Consider the following 18,599-nt stretch of genomic DNA (forward strand, 5'->3'; position numbering starts at 1 on the left):
GATTACATGATGCAATCGATCACACTCGTTCAACAGCATAATCTGATGATACTTTCTCTGCGTTCTCTCCCTTACAGTTATTTAGATTCTCCTCATCAGGCGTCTTCTCTTCTTTCGCGTCTTGAGCGCTGTCCGTTGCATTCGCTTCACTGCATGGTTCAGTCATGTTCTCCTTGCTTTTAGCCCACAGAACACTGTAAAGTCCTCCGGTCAGAAGGATTCCGCCCAAAATGCTGCACATAATAGTAACAAGGAGAAAAAAAAAGAGAACAAATAAATGTTATTATACTATTGATTGTTTCATGTATAACTCGTTCATGAAACATCCGTCAAATAAAACCTTTTCTAATTAATTACCTTCCAAGGTGAATAATCTCCCCAAGAAAGAAGGAGGAGGAGAACATTGTGAGGAGCAAGCAAAGTGGGAACCAGATAGCAAGGAAGACGGGACCCTTCATCTCCATGCACCATACTTGCAGGTAGAAGCACACCCCATTAACTACAAATCCCTGATCCATGAGCCATCCATATATATAGTTCAATTTGTTGACCCAAACAAAAGAATAAGCAAGCAGAGCATTTGTTGCAACTGAGATTAACTAGGTGGCATCATACATTGTATACGACGGCGAGCAGGCTCATGTCTAGCCCAAGCTTCCACTTGGACATGTCGCGCTCGGCCACGGCTGCCACAACGAAACACTGCAGTGTGCTGAAGACGCCCTGTGTCACAGTCACAAGCATCTTGTTCGGGTACTCCTTCACCAGCGCTGCCTGCATGCATACAACGGAGTCAAGTCAAATTTGTAATATACATATATACTACATGGTAATTTCACATATGCTCTTGGAGCTCATAGTCGTAGCGGCTAGCACTGATGATCTTGTCCATGAGCCTCATTAACAGACCTGAAAGATGATCCACAGAGACCATGCCGTGTCGCCGAGGAGCTTCAGGAACGTCCCTTTGATCCATGTCTCCCGACTCCTCGGATGGGATGAAGCGAAACCGGTGTTGTGGAATGCCCGGTGATGGTTTACAGGGCTTAAGGCCGGCCCGGTAAAGAAGGCGATGACGAAAACTCCGGCAAGGCACAGGGCAACGCCAGTCACCTTGGCTATGCCATGCTGGCTCCTCAGCTTTACCACCTCCATCCTGCGATGCGCACCCATGCAGTTACAAATCCACCACTCACATAGTCACATCACACACACACACACACACACACACATATATATATATATATATATATATATATATATATATATATATATATATATATATATTTCTTTGATCCTCTACTAGCTAATAATTTGCCAACGCGGTAACTTAAACTGTGCTGATGGGTATTCTTGTAGCAGTGTACGTACCTTAATAGCAAGGCCAAGCAGAAGGTAGCAACAGGTTTGGCATTGCTTATTGCTGATTGGACGGTTGCTGATGTGTACCTGAGTGCTACATTCAAAACATTTATGCTAAACGTATTTCTGCAAAACAGCAAAACATATCACTGTATATAGCAGCATAACTAATAATCCCCATCTCTGCAATAGAATCATATATAATGACAACGTGATATCCATACCCAATTAAGGCACATAAGAAAAGCTTTGACAGCAACCTAAACGACATGGACTTCACATTTCTCCTGCAAATTAGATAAAAGTTAAATCTCAGAGTAGGTAGGTAGGGAAAGAAAGGGAAATCGATCAGTTCCATGCTGGTGATCGTGTGTTTGATTTCCTTGCCCCCCTGCAGCTTCAGATGAGCAACTAGTTTACTCACCTTTCACGAAGAAGTGCAACAGGAAGCAGCAGGAGACATGCAGCTGCCTGGCTGTAGAAGGTGAACACAAAGGTATTGAACCCCTGATTGAAGGCGGCCTTGAGGATTACAAACATTCCCGTGTATATGACTTGTATGATCACTGCTACTGCATAAGGCTTCTTGGCGTCCATGTCCATGTCAACTTATGATGTAGCCAGTATGCGCCTAATTATCTGAACATAAATCCGTAGGAGAATTGAGATTCAGAAACAGAAGAACTCCCAACCTCTATGGTCTGCTTAGCTAGGGAAGGGAAACTAACATCAGGCAATGAGTTGCTGCCAGCATCTGCACTGTGAATGTAGGATTAGGAAGGACTACTGCAGCTATATATGAGTAAGAAACTGGAAATACAGAGTAACGCATAATTAAGGAGAGAAATTCAGATGCACCAGCAGATGATTACCTGTTAAAAGGTGTAAACTCTGTGTGTATCCGAGTGAAGCACTGTAGTAAGGCCTGCAAAGCTATCTTCAACGCACACACATGGAGAAATACCTGCACTAGTGGTGGAATCGTCTCTCCGGCTGTATATACATATATATTGGATCGGATCGGAGACTGAGTCATCGTCCGTTTCGCAGAATGCCAAAATGTATTCTGTTTTCGAGTCCGCATTCGTGTTTACTCATTAGCTTGGCAAAACCTGTTTAGCATAGTTAATTAGATTAGACACAGTCCTAGATATAGTCCTAGAGATGGTGCGGCTGCTGAAATTACCTACAATTAGTGAAGGTCAGACCGGCTGCTAGGCTACTACACCGAGATAGATCACACTTCCCCAAGGTGTCCTGAAAATCAATACCGATGGAGCATTTGTGCAGACAACTAAGAATGGCGTCTGGGGTTCCATTATTAGAGATTACACCGGTGAACACGTGCTGGCCGGCGCAGGAAATGCTGGTCAGCTTCGTGATGCGTTAATCACGGAAGCAGTTAGCTGCCTCAAAGTCCTGGAGACAGCAGAATTACATTGTATGGCCTCTCCCATGTGCAGCTGGAGGTTGACTCAGTGTTCTAAAGGAGGCTATTACATCTGATGCACATGATCGTGCTCCTTGTCGATGATTGTCAGGGATGATATCTAAAACCTGTTAGCTAATAAGTTTGTGTGTTTAGCTATTTCTCTTATTCCACGTTGCTCTAACTCGTCTGCGCACGAGCTTGCTAGTTTGGGTTTAGTTTGGTACTCAGAACAGCCATGCATATGGATCGGTCCTCTTCCTGATTCTGTAAATGTGCAAGTGATCCGCGATTTAGTGCGATCTGGTGATGGTAATGGAAGGATGTAGAGCCGCCCAAGCTTCAAAAAAAAAAAAAAATAGACTAGCTGCCCACTAACAACTAATTAATGCAATCAAGCTTGTCATCGCTGCCCTGATGACAAGTCAAAAGTGCACCAGAAAAATGTACTTGTGTGAATTAACAATTAAGTAACCCAATTTTAGAAAACTCTAAAATAATGTGTTTGCTTGACAATGTCCTGTTAATCTGATTCTCCATGTAATAGGCGATATTTTGATCTTAGCAGAGAGGGCAGACATGAGTGAGAGAGGGCGACGGAGCCCTATACCACGGCTAGGGATGAAAACTGTTATAAAACATGTTGCAGCCGTTGGAACCTTTCCATCTCCGTCTCTCGTGATCAACATAGTAAATGAAAGTAGAAGAACAAATAGACACAAGATAGAGAGACTATTCTTTATTCCTCTGAATATTGGTGATTACAACATAGAGCTCCCACGTATATATAGTCCTACCAAGGCCTAAGAGTTTTGGTAAGAGCCCACATATAAACGGACTAGGATTATGATTCCTCCTTCTCTTTTCCTTCTAGGATCAAGTCCGTATGTTTTACAACACTCCCCCTTCGGCGATTACCACGATATGCACATGCCTCATTAAAAACTCCATCCGAAAACCCAATGGGAAAAAACGGTTCTCGGAGAAAAGAGTACATTGCATTCGTTAATTGTATTGCACATATTGTCTCATTAAAAACCTTGTGTGAGAAACCTTCAAGTAAAAACTCACATAGAAAAAAAGAGTACAACATTTAACCTTCGTGGTTATGTATTATTCAGGATATTCTATTCTTCATGAATAGATATTTATCTTCATGATTTATGCATAAACTTCAATATTTTAGCAAATATGATCTACTTGATCTTTGTAATTCTAGTGGTTTATCTTCAAGGTAGATTTAATAAAAATATGCTCCCCCTCATAATGCCAAATTTTGAACTTTATTGTTCAAATCACACTGTTCACAAATGTGTGCTTAATTAATGGTATGCAGTACCACAATACTATATCTTTCAAAAAGTTGGCTCATAATTCTTCTATGAATTATATGGGTATAAATAAGAGCAATATGCTTTATGTATAAATGACCACTGATTAGTTGTGCAAAACAAATAAAAATTATCTTCAGGATAATAAATCCTTTCAGAGGATTATGGGGTAAATAACTTACAATATTCAATATCTTCTAGATAGTGCATCAAACTTATATTTCTTGTTTAGTAGATTTTAAATTATATATTCTACAAATCTTCGAGATTTTGATTATACCACTAAACAATAAATCCAGTCTTGCATTTGGTATTTAGGGGATAATTCAATTACCAAAATCACCATTATTTTTATACCTTCTATGGTACGAAAATCACAATATACACTTTCTGAGTGTTTCGATGATACCTTCATGGTATTCAGAATTCCTCAATTATTTTTTCTCGGGTCTACATTCACTTCAGGGACTAATGGTGTTTTTCAAGAATCAACTGGAAAATCCTTCATGGATTAAATCCTTTAAGGATGTTCTCATTTCTATTGAATAATATTTCTCTTCTATGAGAAATATTCTCTACTACATGAGAGTTTATTATGTGATATACATAATGAGATAGTGTTATTCACTACAAAGTCATTCAATGACTATCCTTCTAGGTCATGCTCTTCTTGAGACTTCAATATTCATTCAGGAATATATTATTCCACCTTAGACTTTTTAATACTTAGTATGAGATTTAATTTCCATATGTTGCGATTTCTATTCTTCAGAAACTATATGGATTTTAAGGATCCACTTTACTAACTGCATATTTCATATTTATTTATTTCATTTGCCAGAGATATTGCAGAACATTTAATTATTCTTAGTAGGAGATTCAACCTCAATTGCTTCCTTCGTTGACCCGATATAATCGCTTTCAGCGACTTTGCCATGGACTTTGTTTTCCGGATCCGGGTTCTCATAAGAGAAACATTTGTCATTATAGAGGGTACATTATCGACAAACTATATTTTCTCCTAATACTCTCACAATGTGAGAATATCGTATCTCTTTGTCATTTTCTAAAACAGAGATAATTTATTGTTCTGCATACCCGACACTATGGTGCGCGCGCTTAATGTGTTGGATTTCATCTTCATGATGATCCTCTTCATGAGGTGCCTAACCTTCTTCACGAGGCATTCTCTTCGTGAGAATGGAGGAGTTTATTCTTATTTCATTTAACAAGTATACACTAAACTAGAATCCACAGGCGTCCCCGTAGATTTTAGCTTCATAGTATACACATTTAGTTTACTACTAGTAAACACAACTTCTTGTTTATAACTTCAAATTACTCCTCTCATTATCAAAAATATCTGGCATATGCTCTGCTTAATGCTTCACAAGAGCATTAGTCAAACTATTGTTTGATTTAGTGCGTGATACTATTCCCGCTTCAAGCTTCAAGGAATATTTTCCCTTAAGATCATTTTCCTTCTATGGAAATAATATTTGGCATTCAACATTCCTTCTATGGAAATAATATTTGGCATTCAACATAGGCTTTCTCTCCCCCTAATGCCAATCTTAGATCTTTAATAGCATACTTCAAAAGAAATCCCCTATGATGGGCTTAAAATAATTCAAATTCATGTATCTCCAACTACAAGTGGAGGCCCATTCATATATGCTATGAAAAAAATTTATATGAAATATTCACGCACATATTTAAATATGGGGGTTATTATACATTATATGCAGTGAGCTAGAATTCATAAAGTGCACTTAAGAATGTTCAGCATTCCTACGAAATCATGGATGTTCTCCCCCTGATTTGCACATATCATAGTTTATAAAACTATTTTATTATCTAGCTTATTTATTCTTTAGCCTAAAAATTTGATCCAAGTACTCATACATAAAAAAATGGACCATACACTTCAAATGTATAAAATACGCAACATTCAAATTTACATGGAATTTCTTCAAGGATTTTCTAATTGCCATTAATGTAATCTCCTCAAATGCCTTTTCTTAATAAATCCCAAATCATCTAGTGTTATCCACCATCTTAATTCCACAATAATTCATCCCTTCAAATTGGGTTACTTCTCCATTTAGCTAATTTCAGATTAACTCACTCCCCCTGATCTTAAGCCGCTTGGCCATAGACCAAAATATTGCTTATGTATGCAACACATGAAAAGCAAAATATTTCTTAGTTCAACGGGAACTATATAGACATAGTGTACTAGCTAGCCAATCTAATTATAGGAGGAGTGCAAGGTAGCTACTAGCTACAAATCTAGCTTCTTCTATGCTAATATCCATGCAGGAGTGAAGATACTTGCAGCTCGACTGGAGCACAACATAGTAATACACATTCAAGTGTAACGTGGAATGTTGGTATTCAATCCAACATAATAGATAACAACAAAATGCAAAGCTACAGGCTTACATGAAATTAGTGCAATGTAGAGAAAACTAACATAGCCGGAAATGTCACGACTAGAACTTCAAGTCCTTATACATGCACTTAAAGATAGATTTAGGAAGGCTATGCCTACTAAATATATATTATCCACATTTTCTTATGCCTTTACTTGAAATTCCTCCCCCTTTTCATGTCATAATTACTTCAAGTAGTAATATGCTTCATGCATCATCTATGATTAAACTTTTCAAATATTCCATAGAATTTAATCATACTTCTAGTATTCAATAGTTGTGACATGAAATACACATGTCACGTGTACTATTCAATGTATAGCAACATATTTGGGGTAGGACATAAACTTCTAGTTTTTTTTAGCTGAAGTATTGAATACTTAGTTTATGGATTATACAATTTCTTGGCTAAATTGATCCTTTTGAGATCAGTTCATAAGCCAGTATAGTCCAATCATTCATGTGCTTCTAGGAAATTCAATCTCCCTTCTACCTATATGGTAGTATTGCACAAAGAACGATAGCCTTCATGGTTAATAAGGCTTCTTTGTGGATAAAAATAATGTAAAACTTATTTACATAGGCAAAATAAGCAATTGTTTATATGTGAAACATATAACTCTACTTCATTCTATGTAAGATTGACACATATTACTGCAAGTAAGAATTGCAACTAAGAATATTAAATGCTTGATATTAGTCTTCAAGCTAATAAAATAACCATTAACTCTTCTACGAGTTTATATAATCCACTTAATTCAACGGGAATTAAAACTTAAAGCACTGCCACCATTAATACTTCTGGATAGTAATTTCAGAGACCAAATAAATATATAAGCATATAATTTAAGTTCTTCTTCTAGAGAAACCTTAAAAATTCATTACCCATTCTTGCATGTCTTAGCTTCTATGCTTGACATTTAGCAGCTTCATGCATGCTTTATTTCATAGTAGTGATATGTAATAATGATCCTTCTAGGAGTACAACATATGCAAGTTATATATATCCTGATTCATAATGCTGCCTAGAAAATTATAACTCAATTTCTATTTGAGTAATTTCTGATGATAAATTTAAATACTTCATGTATTATATTGCTCTTTGATATTCTATATACAAGAGAAATTTCTTCAAGAATATTCGCCAATAAATTTATTTTTTTTTACCATCATGTCTTCTATGACATTTAATACAAAGCTTCGGGCCATTGTATTTGTTTGTAGAGCAGCATATATATATCTCATAGATGGGAAAATTTCTCATGCATTGAGTACCACATGACCTTTGAGATTTATTGTGGCCATATACTCATTTAGAGGAACTATAGTGCCTGAGTCTACTACACTTCAGTGGTAGTAGAATATCCTACTAGGATTAACAATGACCATGCTATATAATTTTTTTATTCAAAGCAAGTCTAGGATATCCTTCTTCGTGAAGGTATGCATATATATTATTATAACTGGAATTATTATGTGCATATAAGTTTACTGCGTGTAAACAAGTAGCAAGGTGTAAAAAGATAGTGGATGGTTATACAAAATATTCTTAGAAGCATTCTAGCATTTTTCAGGATTATGGTATAAATATAAATTTTCAGAATTAATATCAATCATGTATTCATCCCAAAAATTCATTATGCTAGATAAATTAATATGAGCTTCTTAAAGGTGGTGAGTCTAAAGTCTGCAGGATATAGAGAGCCCATATATCACATACCACGTTTCTAATGTAATCATTTAAAATTTTCTTCTTACAATTACATGGTATAAATTTTATAAAGTGTGATAAATAAACGCTTTCAAAAGAGCATAAAAATATCAACACAAGACGTAAAAATGTATACGGACGAAAAAGTATTACCGAAAAAAAACTTATACATAATTTTCTTCAGAAAAATCTAAGTTTTTCTAAAACCTTATTTGCTTATTCAGTGAACCTCACTTATTCTTTCAAAATTCATATTGTTCTTTCTAGTCCGACAAAAAAATCTCAATTTAGCTGAACTACTCTTTGTTCCCTCTAGCCCATAGGCCTTATGCAGATTAGCTTAGTATGGCACAATTACAGGCCATGAGCTACGGCTCTGCTGCAGGCTGGCCGAGTAGTTGTTGTGGTAAGCTGAATTGACAGTCATGCTGTGGCTGTTGAAGTGCCAGTTAGGGACTAGAATCAGTGGATACATTGCACATGTGAGGCGTTGTTCTAATACAACATCTTCGAGGCTGAGGCCACAATGTCTGTGTAGCTGCGAGCTTGCTAGTTAGCCACAGTCTCTATGCCATATTATATACTGCAACGTCCTTCAGGGTTGTTACTGACCAATACGACGAAAGAGATAGTAGGCTACGAGCCGTTTGCGGGTGGTTTTCAAGACCGAATAGTGCCTGGGCCAAGATCGAGTGTTCTCCATGATTAATTGTGGTGGCGTACAGACCACGTATCCTTATGGGCATGTCTTGGCAACTTTAGGATCAATAGATTAGACGGCGTGCTAGCCGCAAGGCTACATACATCGAGATTGACATTAATATTTGTACCATACCACTATGCAGTATGCAATTCATGTGCGAGCATGACCGGCTACCATGTGCGGGCTGCTTTGAGAGGCACGTACGGTGGCCTACGATGCGTCGGCCGGTGTCATGCAGGCTGTGGACTTTACGGAGTCGTCCGTGTGCGAGCGCAATAGCTACTCGGGCTGGCCACGTGCAAGTTCGACAGCTCACGTCTCGCCAATGGTACAAATAATAAAGTGCAGCAAATGCAGTGGCTGACTATAACCGTGTGTTTGGTTGAGGTGCTGGAGCCAACCCGGCTGGGTTGAACCCGTTTTCTGGCTGTTTGGATGGAGGTTGGGAGCGGGTTGGGTTGGCTCCAGGAAAATATTCCTTCAATATGCGGGTTGGGGTGAGCCGTCGAAATTCGACGGACGGAGCCGCTCCGCTCGGGTTGGGACGGTTCACGTGCCTGGCACCTTATCCCTTCACCTCTCCCATCACTCCACCGCTCCGACCGACACCGCCCATCCCCATCACCGCCACCCGGCCTCGCCATCGCGCCGGCCGCGCCTGGTCCGCCGCGCGCGTCCTGCCCGGTCCGCCGTGTCCGCCCGAAGCGCTGCGCCCGCCTGTCCGCCGAGAAGAGCCACACCCGCCAGTCTGCCTAGAAGAGACGCGACTGCCTGGTCCGCCCGAAGCGTCGCGCCGCCGGCCTGCAGGTCCGCCCGAAGCGCCGCGTCGGCCGCCTGTAGGTCCGCCAGGAGGAACCGCCCCGCCGCTTCCAGGTACGGAAATATGGATTCACCTCCGCAGCAATGATTGACTTTGGATCTAGCAAATGATATGATAATATATATACTTTTTGTGAACAAAATGGAAAATGTTCTAGTCGAGGAAAAAACACAGTGTTTGTAGAGGGAAACAAAGTAGCTGAGATTAATAACTCAATAATGTTTAGGTGTGAATCTAATTGTTCTGCTTTTTGTGAAGTGTATTACATTCTTTTGGACAGAATTACAGAGAATTTTCCGAAAAACTGAGCTGAAATTAGCATTTTCCAAGAACAGAGAAATAGATATGCTGAAGCATTTTGCGAACCTCTAGGTACCTGAGCCTTTTTTTGTTTTGATCCTGTTGTTGCTGTTTACGTAAAATGCAATTTTGTCGCTGTTTGACTATAGAATAATTTAATAGTCCTGAATTATCTCTATTGAGTTCTTTTCTTGTCTGCCCGCATGATGGTGATTGTTAACCCTTTTCTCTGCTGAACTATAAATAGCTGAATGCATGGTTGCTCATAACTATTATTGTTAACCCTTAATATGGTACACAATTATCTGTTTACACAAGAGGACTTTTCATTGAAATGGATCTTGATTGTGCTGTTGTATGTAGAGATGAATACCAGGCTCAAGGCATTTGTTTTTGCTGCTGCTGCACATTGGTTGTTGTGTGTCATGGCAATTGTTGCTCGGCCTAGGAAAAGAAAACGGGTTGCAAGAAGGGAGGGGATTACTTATGCACCAATATATGAAAGGGATAGGAAGAGAATGGAATACCTCGATGACAAAATCTGGAGGAATAACACAACTTGTTTAAACATGCTGAGAATGAACAAAGCACGTTTCTTTAGGTTTTGTAAGTTGTTTAGAGATCGTGGTTTACTTGAAGATACCGTTCATATGTGTGTTGAGGAGCAAGTGGCAATGTTTCTGCATACTGTGGGGCACAATGTCAGGAATAGAGTAATTGCAACCAATTTTGGTAGATCCGGAGAAACGGTCGGTCGTTATTTTAACAAAGTCCTTCATGCTATTGGTGAGCTACGAGATGATTATATTAGGCCCCCTTCATTGGACACTCCACCTAAAATTGAAGGAGACACCAGGTGGTATCCATATTTTAAGGTGGAAATGTCAACCTTATGTCATATTCTAAATATATTTTTTGCCAAACCTAATTGACCTAAACTTGACTTCTTTGTACATCACATAGGATTGTATAGGAGCACTTGATGGTACACATATTAGAGCCACTATTCCAAAGGAAATGCAGCATGCTTTTCGTGGTAGATACAAGCATTGTACTCAAAATGTACTGGCAGCCGTAGATTTTGACCAAAAGTTCACGTATGTGTTGGCCGGATGGGAGGGGACAACACATGGTGCACTAGTTTTACGTGATGCTTTATCACGTGAAGGTGGCCTTCGTGTGCCACAAGGTAATAGATTAACCTATGTCTTGTACATAAATTTGGTCTTCATTGAGATGTAACCTAACTAAGCATCATATGATAGGTAAATATTATCTAGTTGATGCTGGATATGGAGCGAAACCAGGATTTTTACCCCCTTTTCGGGGTGTACGATACCACTTGAATGAATGGGGGAGTAATCCGGTGCAAAATCAGAAGGAATTGTTCAACCGTAGGCACTGCTCATTGAGAATAATAGTTGAGCAAGCATTTGGGGCACTGAAAAGGAGATTCAAAGTTCTTGACGATGCCTCTACATTTTTTCCTTATGAAACTCAAGTTGATATTGTTGTTGCTTGCTGCATTATTCATAATTGGGTGATTGAAGATGGGAGTGATGAATTCAATGTCCCAAGTGACAACGATGAGGACACCCAGCATACCACATATGCTGGGACAGCAAGTGAGAATGCCTGCCATTATGCTAGCTTTTAGGGAAGGCTTGGCTGACCAAATGTGGGCAGATCGTCTAAGCCATGGAAACTAGTGTTGGTCAATGTAATTTGTGTTGTATTTCATTTGTTTGGACCATGTAATCTTTGTATTTGACGGCTGAAATTGTATTTGAGGACATATTTGTTACAAATAATTGATTGCTTCTTGTTGGCATTATTATTTGAGGACAGCAAGTGAGGATTAATATTTGTTGGCATTATTTGTTATATTTTTTAGGATTAATATTTGAGGACATATATTGCATTGTTTATTTTTGTAGAAGAATGGAACCAGAAGGCAGTTCAGGGACCGGTGGACATGCTACTTGGACTTCAACTTGGTCAGGCTACATGCTCGAGTACCTTGCCAATTTAGTGGTTAATGGCACCAAGACTTCATCCACCTTCAAGATGGTTCACTACAATGGATGTGCAAAGGCTCTCCAAGAGAAATTTGGCATTGTGCGCAGTGGTGAGCAGGTTAAGAATCACCTTAAGACATGGCAAAAGAAGTTTCGAAAAGTCTGCGACCTTCGTGGTTTGAGTGCTGCTGGTTGGGATGAATGTAATACCCGATTTTAAGGACAAAATCAGATATGCACCATATCTGAGTTTTAGAGGTCAAATCTCACATATAGCTACAAATAAGGGGTAATATCAAAAGACAATACATAAATATATAACGTACTTAGTATAAAAGAGATAACCTTATGTTTTTTTTAATTGAAAAAGCTTTCCGTATGCGTATTAAACAAATTAGTATTCAATTTAAAATTTAGTAGTACGTGGCATGCTCAGCTTAGCTGCTAATATATATCTCACGTTAGCAAAAGTACACAACAAAAGAAAACGGATCATAAACGACTTGGGATTAAAGATGCCAAGATTGGACTACAAGGATCTGTATCCATACGGAAAGACACTGAATGGATAGAAAGTTAAGTAGTTTTCCCCGTGATCTCTGCTCACGTACCTCCACTGACCAAAGATGAATTGGCAGCCCAGAAGTTTGATTGGCTTGTACAGAGCATGAAGCTTGGCCTGCATGTGCCTAACGTGAACACGAATAAGAATATGTCGAATTTGCTTTCTAGTTGGAACAGTTGGCAGCTGGCAGACAATCCTGGCTTCCTCATCGTCTCGGGCAAGGGCTGGAGCATGGCCATGGTGACCAGACAAGACCGGCACAACTATGGCATATTGGCAGGCGACGCCACATATGGTCGGCAACTGCGGCAGATGGGTAGGATCCAAAGCACGTTAGGGAAACAACTGGCATATATGGCTTGTGACATGACACAAAAGGATAAAGGAACTAACAGTTAGACATTTGAGAAAGAGATCAATAGAAAGTCCAGATGAGGGACGACGTGAACCTACTTGCAAAGTCCACGGTATGGTCTTCTCATCGGCAGATTTGCATGCATACCAAAGATGGTGGCTTGGATCAGGTGAGATGGGCGATGATCTAACGGAATTTGTAGTGGTGACGGCTGTATGTAGAATAGATGACAACGTCCCATGATGGTGGTTCACAAATCGCAGACGCCGGCGGCACTCCTGCCGTTCGCGGCGTCATTCGATCTGCCCTTATTTGTGGACTTCGCGGATGTGATCTGCAGCAAGCCGGCATCCTTGTTCAGTACGTGAAGAAGCTTATTAGCTTGTTGATTCGATAGGCAAGACAGAGCAGATGTGATCTACCTTGCTCGGTGGAAATCAGTGGATGAAGATGACGATCTCGTCGGGATGATCTATAGCTTGACGACGACAAAGTTGTCGTACGGCGCCGGCCTCGATACGGCAGCGGCAACAAGGTTCTAGTGCCCTAGGCATCGATTAATATGGGTGTATAAATATATATAATATGCCCAGAAGCCCATGTCTGCGAGTAGGATAGAAAAAAACGAAGCAATGGATTTCTTTAGGCTGGCACGTGCTAGACTATTGGAGGTAACAGGCCTTGATCCATTAATTAATGAACCAAAAGACTTGGTTTGAGATAGATTAGAATTAGGATCAATTATTTTTGGAATTAATTAATTTTATGGGTAAAATATCTAGAAAAGTCTACAATTACTATTTGAGCCAAAAAAAAATTATCCGCAACCTTTGAAAATTTGGGAAAAATTCTCTGAGATATAATGGAACAAGAGGAACCCAAATAAGGTATTTAGAGATCATGATAAGATAATTTAGAGCATCTAAAATTAGATTATGCTCCACGGAAAAGGCCATAAAAATTCCTGAGAAGTTTATAGAGATTGCTTGATGGTTGACGAACTAAAACGAGTGATTTGGGTTACAACAAAAAGATTTGAGAAGCTCTGAACGAAAGCTTAAGCTAAGAAACAATGAATTTTATTGTACAAAAAGATAAAGATATGTCGCAGAAGGAAGACCGACCTACTAAACGCATTCTAAAGATTTTGCTCACTCTCAACACACAAAGAAGCATCAAGCAAACATTACATCAAATCGAATGCACCAGCATATATGCGCAACAATGTTGCTAAATCTTATGATAAATTTTAATTTAATAAAAATATTATTTTTCCTATATTTTTATGATCATAAAAATACAAAATTACTTAAATTTACATCTACTTTGAAAGGAGAAAATTTTAGGGTGTTACAATTCTACCCCCCTTAAAATGAATCTCGTCCTCGAGATTCGGAAGAGGTACGGATTCCAAAAGAGAAAAAAGAAAAGATACTGATAACTATTTCAACTTCACCACTTGCACTCCAAAGATAAACACTTATGTCTTATAGTCTTATCTCGTGCACAAAATTTTCCGTAGAATACCTATTACTCATAACATCTTTCTTCAAAAGCCAGATGATCATAATCTTCCAACATATCCACGGGAGGTGTCATATTATGCTCCTGATCCATGGGACACTACACTCCCTGTCATCGAGTGACCAACGTCAGTGACTCAGCAAGGATAGATGATCATATCCATAGAACCTCTCAGAAGACAATTATCTCTGCAAGATAGTTTTTAAAATGCATCATCCCGTGATATAGGTGCTACCCCCCTTAAAATGAAATTGATTGGGGGACACTAAGGACTAGTTCTCCTATCCTTTTTGGACGCTACACATCATAGTCTTTTACATCCGTTGTACCGATTCTCTTGATCCGAGGTTAGTTTCATCACTAAGTTCCAATTATCAGTACCTTTATCACGGCTAAGTTGTTTCACTCTCATAATGTACATATAACTTCGTAACCTTTGGTGTCATCTGATCCTCATAACCATAACTCTCAATCCATAAGTATCAGCAATGACATATATCTCCATTAATATTCTCTAAATTGGATGATATCCTGAATCAAAACCAATTTACCAAGCACTTGTGATCTTCACTTATGATCCAACATTATCCAATTTTTCTCTATGTAACTTCTTTAATTAGGCTACCCCCTTATGAAAAGTCAACTAGGGCACAAGAAAGGTAGATTGCATGTTTTTCAGACAAGTTAGCTAGCATTGAGAACTCCTGACATCCCAAAGAACTTAGGTGCAAGAGAACAAACAATTATCCTGAAATCTTCTCGTGATATGAAAACACCAGCGCAGTAAAACAAGTATAACTCTTATTATGTTAATCCAATAGAGTTGTATCTTATACCGTTAGAAAACTTATGAAATTCCCTGCAACTTTCATGTAGAAGCCTTTCTTAGGTTCTGTCTTTAAGCTTAGTTAAAACAACCAAACATAATATCCATCCTAAAAATGTCTCAGCAAAGGTGCAGTAACTTCCAGAAGTTATATCTCGAGCTCCTTAACTCATATGGAGATGATCCTTATATTGTTGAAAATATTATGAAATCCTCTACATCTTTCGTATACAACTCTTTCCCAGATTCTGTCTTTAACTTGGCTGAAAATAGGAAATGCCAGATCTGTCCAGATTTTGAAACAGAACAGAAACATCCAAGTGTATGTGTCATATCTCAGGTTCTAGTTATCCAAATGAGTTCCAGATTATACTGTTGGAAAGCTTAGAAAATTGTCTACAACTTTTCTATAGGATACTTTTCCAAATTCTATAGTTATATTTGTCTCAAACAGTAAGCAACCGAAACTGGTCTAGATTCTTGACAGCCCATCTGTATCATCTTGTGATTTTTGTAACTTCCAAACCTTAATAGCTATGAGGGTGATTCTTGTGGTCAGAGAAAGATCTTGAAGTCTATTTGTTCCCAGAAAAATTTTATAAACCTTGCATGATTAGATCTTGAGATACACCAGAACTATTGCAGACTGCTCCAGAAATCAGCAAGGGATAGAAACAAGAGATAGCCAAACCCAACTACTTATTTCATTAATCCTTATGCCTTAGGTCTATAAACTAATGAAATTGTGGAGAAATCCCACTAGATCATTGCAATCATTACAAAGATCCAAATCAAGCATAAGCATAATAACAAACCAACTAAGCACACTTCACTCAACTTGCGATACTATCGTTCACTTCATAGAAGGGCAAAGATCCTAAAACTTATGTTTCAAAGACGCAAGAAGGGGGTAAGAAAAGGTTCTAATAGCATACCGAATCAAGGAGTGAAGGTGAGAACATGTACTTTTAAAATAAGCAACAAGGTGGAGACAAATAGCAAGGATAAGGATATAGTATGGATGAAAATACCAAGGTTTATAGAGCAAGGATTTTATGACAATTCCAAAACCTTAAGACGACAAAATACCAAGGTTTATAGAGCAAGGATTTTATGACAATTCCAAAACCTTAAGACGACAAATCTCTAACTAGGCTTGCGTCCTACAGTCAGCATTGCGTTGATACCACTTTGTAATACCCGATTTTAAGGACAAAATCAGATATGCACCATATGTGAGTTTTAGAGGTCAAATCTCACATATAGCTACAAATAAGGGGTAATATCAAAAGACAATACATAAATATATAACGTACTTAGTATAAAAGAGATAACCTTATGTTTTTTTTAATTGAAAAAGCTTTCTGTATGCGTATTAAACAAATTAGTATTCAATTTAAAATTTAGTAGTACGTGGCATGCTCAGCTTAGCTGCTAATATATATCTCACGTTAGCAAAAGTACACAACAAAAGAGAACGGATCATAAACGACTTGGGATTAAAGATGCCAAGATTGGACTACAAGGATCTGTATCCATACGGAAAGACACTGAATGGATAGAAAGTTAAGTAGTTTTCCCCGTGATCTCTGCTCACGTACCTCCACTGACCAAAGATGAATTGGCAGCCCAGAAGTTTGATTGGCTTGTACAGAGCATGAAGCTTGGCCTGCATGTGCCTAACGTGAACACGAATAAGAATATGTCGAATTTGCTTTCTAGTTGGAACAGTTGGCAGCTGGCAGACAATCCTGGCTTCCTCATCACAATCCTGGCTTCCTCATCGTCTCGGGCAAGGGCTGGAGCATGGCCATGGTGACCAGACAAGACCGGCACAACTATGGCATATTGGCAGGCGACGCCACATATGGTCGGCAACTGCGGCAGATGGGTAGGATCCAAAGCACGTTAGGAAAACAACTGGCATATATGGCTTGTGACATGACATAAAAAGATAAAGGAACTAACAGTTAGACATTTGAGAAAGAGATCAATAGAAAGTCCAGATGAGGGACGACGTGAACCTACTTGCAAAGTCCACGGTATGGTCTTCTCATCGGCAGATTCGCATGCATACCAAAGATGGTGGCTTGGATCAGGTGAGATGGGCGATGATCTAACGGAATTTGTAGTGGTGACGGCTGTATGTAGAATAGATGACAACGTCCCATGATGGTGGTTCACAAATCGCAGACGCCGGCGGCACTCCTGCCGTTCGCGGCGTCATTCGATCTGCCCTTATTTGTGGACTTCGCGGATGTGATCTGCAGCAAGCCGGCATCCTTGTTCAGTACGTGAAGAAGCTTATTAGCTTGTTGATTCGATAGGCCAGACAGAGCAGATGTGATCTACCTTGCTCGGTGGAAATCAGTGGATGAAGATGACGATCTCGTCGGGATGATCTATAGCTTGACGACGGCAAAGTTGTCGTACGGCGCCGGCCTCGATACGGCAGCGGCAACAAGGTTCTAGTGCCCTAGGCATCGATTAATATGGGTGTATAAATATATATAATATGCCCAGAAGCCCATGTTTGCGAGTAGGATAGAAAAAAACGAAGCAATGGATTTCTTTAGGCTGGCACGTGCTAGACTATTGGAGGTAACAGGCCTTGATCCATTAATTAATGAACCAAAAGACTTGGTTTGAGATAGATTAGAATTAGGATCAATTATTTTTGGAATTAATTAATTTTATGGGTAAAATATCTAGAAAAGTCTACAATTACTATTTGAGCCAAAAAAAATTATCCGCAACCTTTGAAAATTTGGGAAAAATTCTCTGAGATATAATGGAACAAGAGGAACCCAAATAAGGTATTTAGAGATCATGATAAGATAATTTAGAGCATCTAAAATTAGATTATGCTCCACGGAAAAGGCCATAAAAATTCCTGAGAAGTTTATAGAGATTGCTTGATGGTTGACGAACTAAAACGAGTGATTTGGGTTACAACAAAAAGATTTGAGAAGCTCTGAACGAAAGCTTAAGCTAAGAAACAATGAATTTTATTGTACAAAAAGATAAAGATATGTCGCAGAAGGAAGACCGACCTACTAAACGCATTCTAAAGATTTTGCTCACTCTCAACACACAAAGAAGCATCAAGCAAACATTACATCAAATCGAATGCACCAGCATGTATGCGCAACAATGTTGCTAAATCTTATGATAAATTTTAATTTAATAAAAATATTATTTTTCCTATATTTTTATGATC

The 18,599-nt window shown here is 38.9% G+C and overlaps 2 protein-coding genes across 9 annotated transcripts; one reads left to right on the forward strand and one right to left on the reverse strand.

Annotated features, from left to right (window-relative positions):
* Positions 8 to 2,620, reverse strand: LOC8059726 (WAT1-related protein At5g64700). 8 transcript variants are annotated; one of them, XM_021454459.1, is made up of 10 exons: positions 2,549 to 2,620; positions 2,235 to 2,474; positions 2,091 to 2,116; positions 1,787 to 2,001; positions 1,587 to 1,649; positions 1,372 to 1,488; positions 910 to 1,156; positions 616 to 774; positions 358 to 509; positions 8 to 233 (listed from the first exon to the last, which is right to left on the reverse strand). In XM_021454459.1, exons 4-10 carry the CDS (start codon positions 1,963 to 1,965, stop codon positions 20 to 22), a joined length of 1,131 nt encoding a protein of 376 aa, XP_021310134.1. In that variant the 5' UTR covers positions 1,966 to 2,001; positions 2,091 to 2,116; positions 2,235 to 2,474; positions 2,549 to 2,620; the 3' UTR covers positions 8 to 19. The 8 variants fall into 8 exon arrangements, with proteins under 8 accessions (XP_021310134.1, XP_021310141.1, XP_021310142.1 ...); XM_021454466.1 differs by having other exon boundaries at positions 2,091 to 2,121; XM_021454467.1 differs by having other exon boundaries at positions 2,091 to 2,145.
* On the forward strand, positions 9,419 to 11,938 carry LOC8057937. Its single transcript, XM_021452280.1, has 4 exons — positions 9,419 to 9,844; positions 10,455 to 10,966; positions 11,055 to 11,280; positions 11,357 to 11,938. The coding sequence occupies exons 1-4, from the start codon at positions 9,457 to 9,459 to the stop codon at positions 11,746 to 11,748; spliced, it is 1,518 nt and encodes a 505-aa protein (XP_021307955.1). The 5' UTR covers positions 9,419 to 9,456; the 3' UTR covers positions 11,749 to 11,938.

Source organism: Sorghum bicolor, chromosome 2 (assembly GCF_000003195.3).
Source record: "Sorghum bicolor cultivar BTx623 chromosome 2, Sorghum_bicolor_NCBIv3, whole genome shotgun sequence".
Lineage (NCBI taxonomy): Eukaryota > Viridiplantae > Streptophyta > Magnoliopsida > Poales > Poaceae > Sorghum > Sorghum bicolor.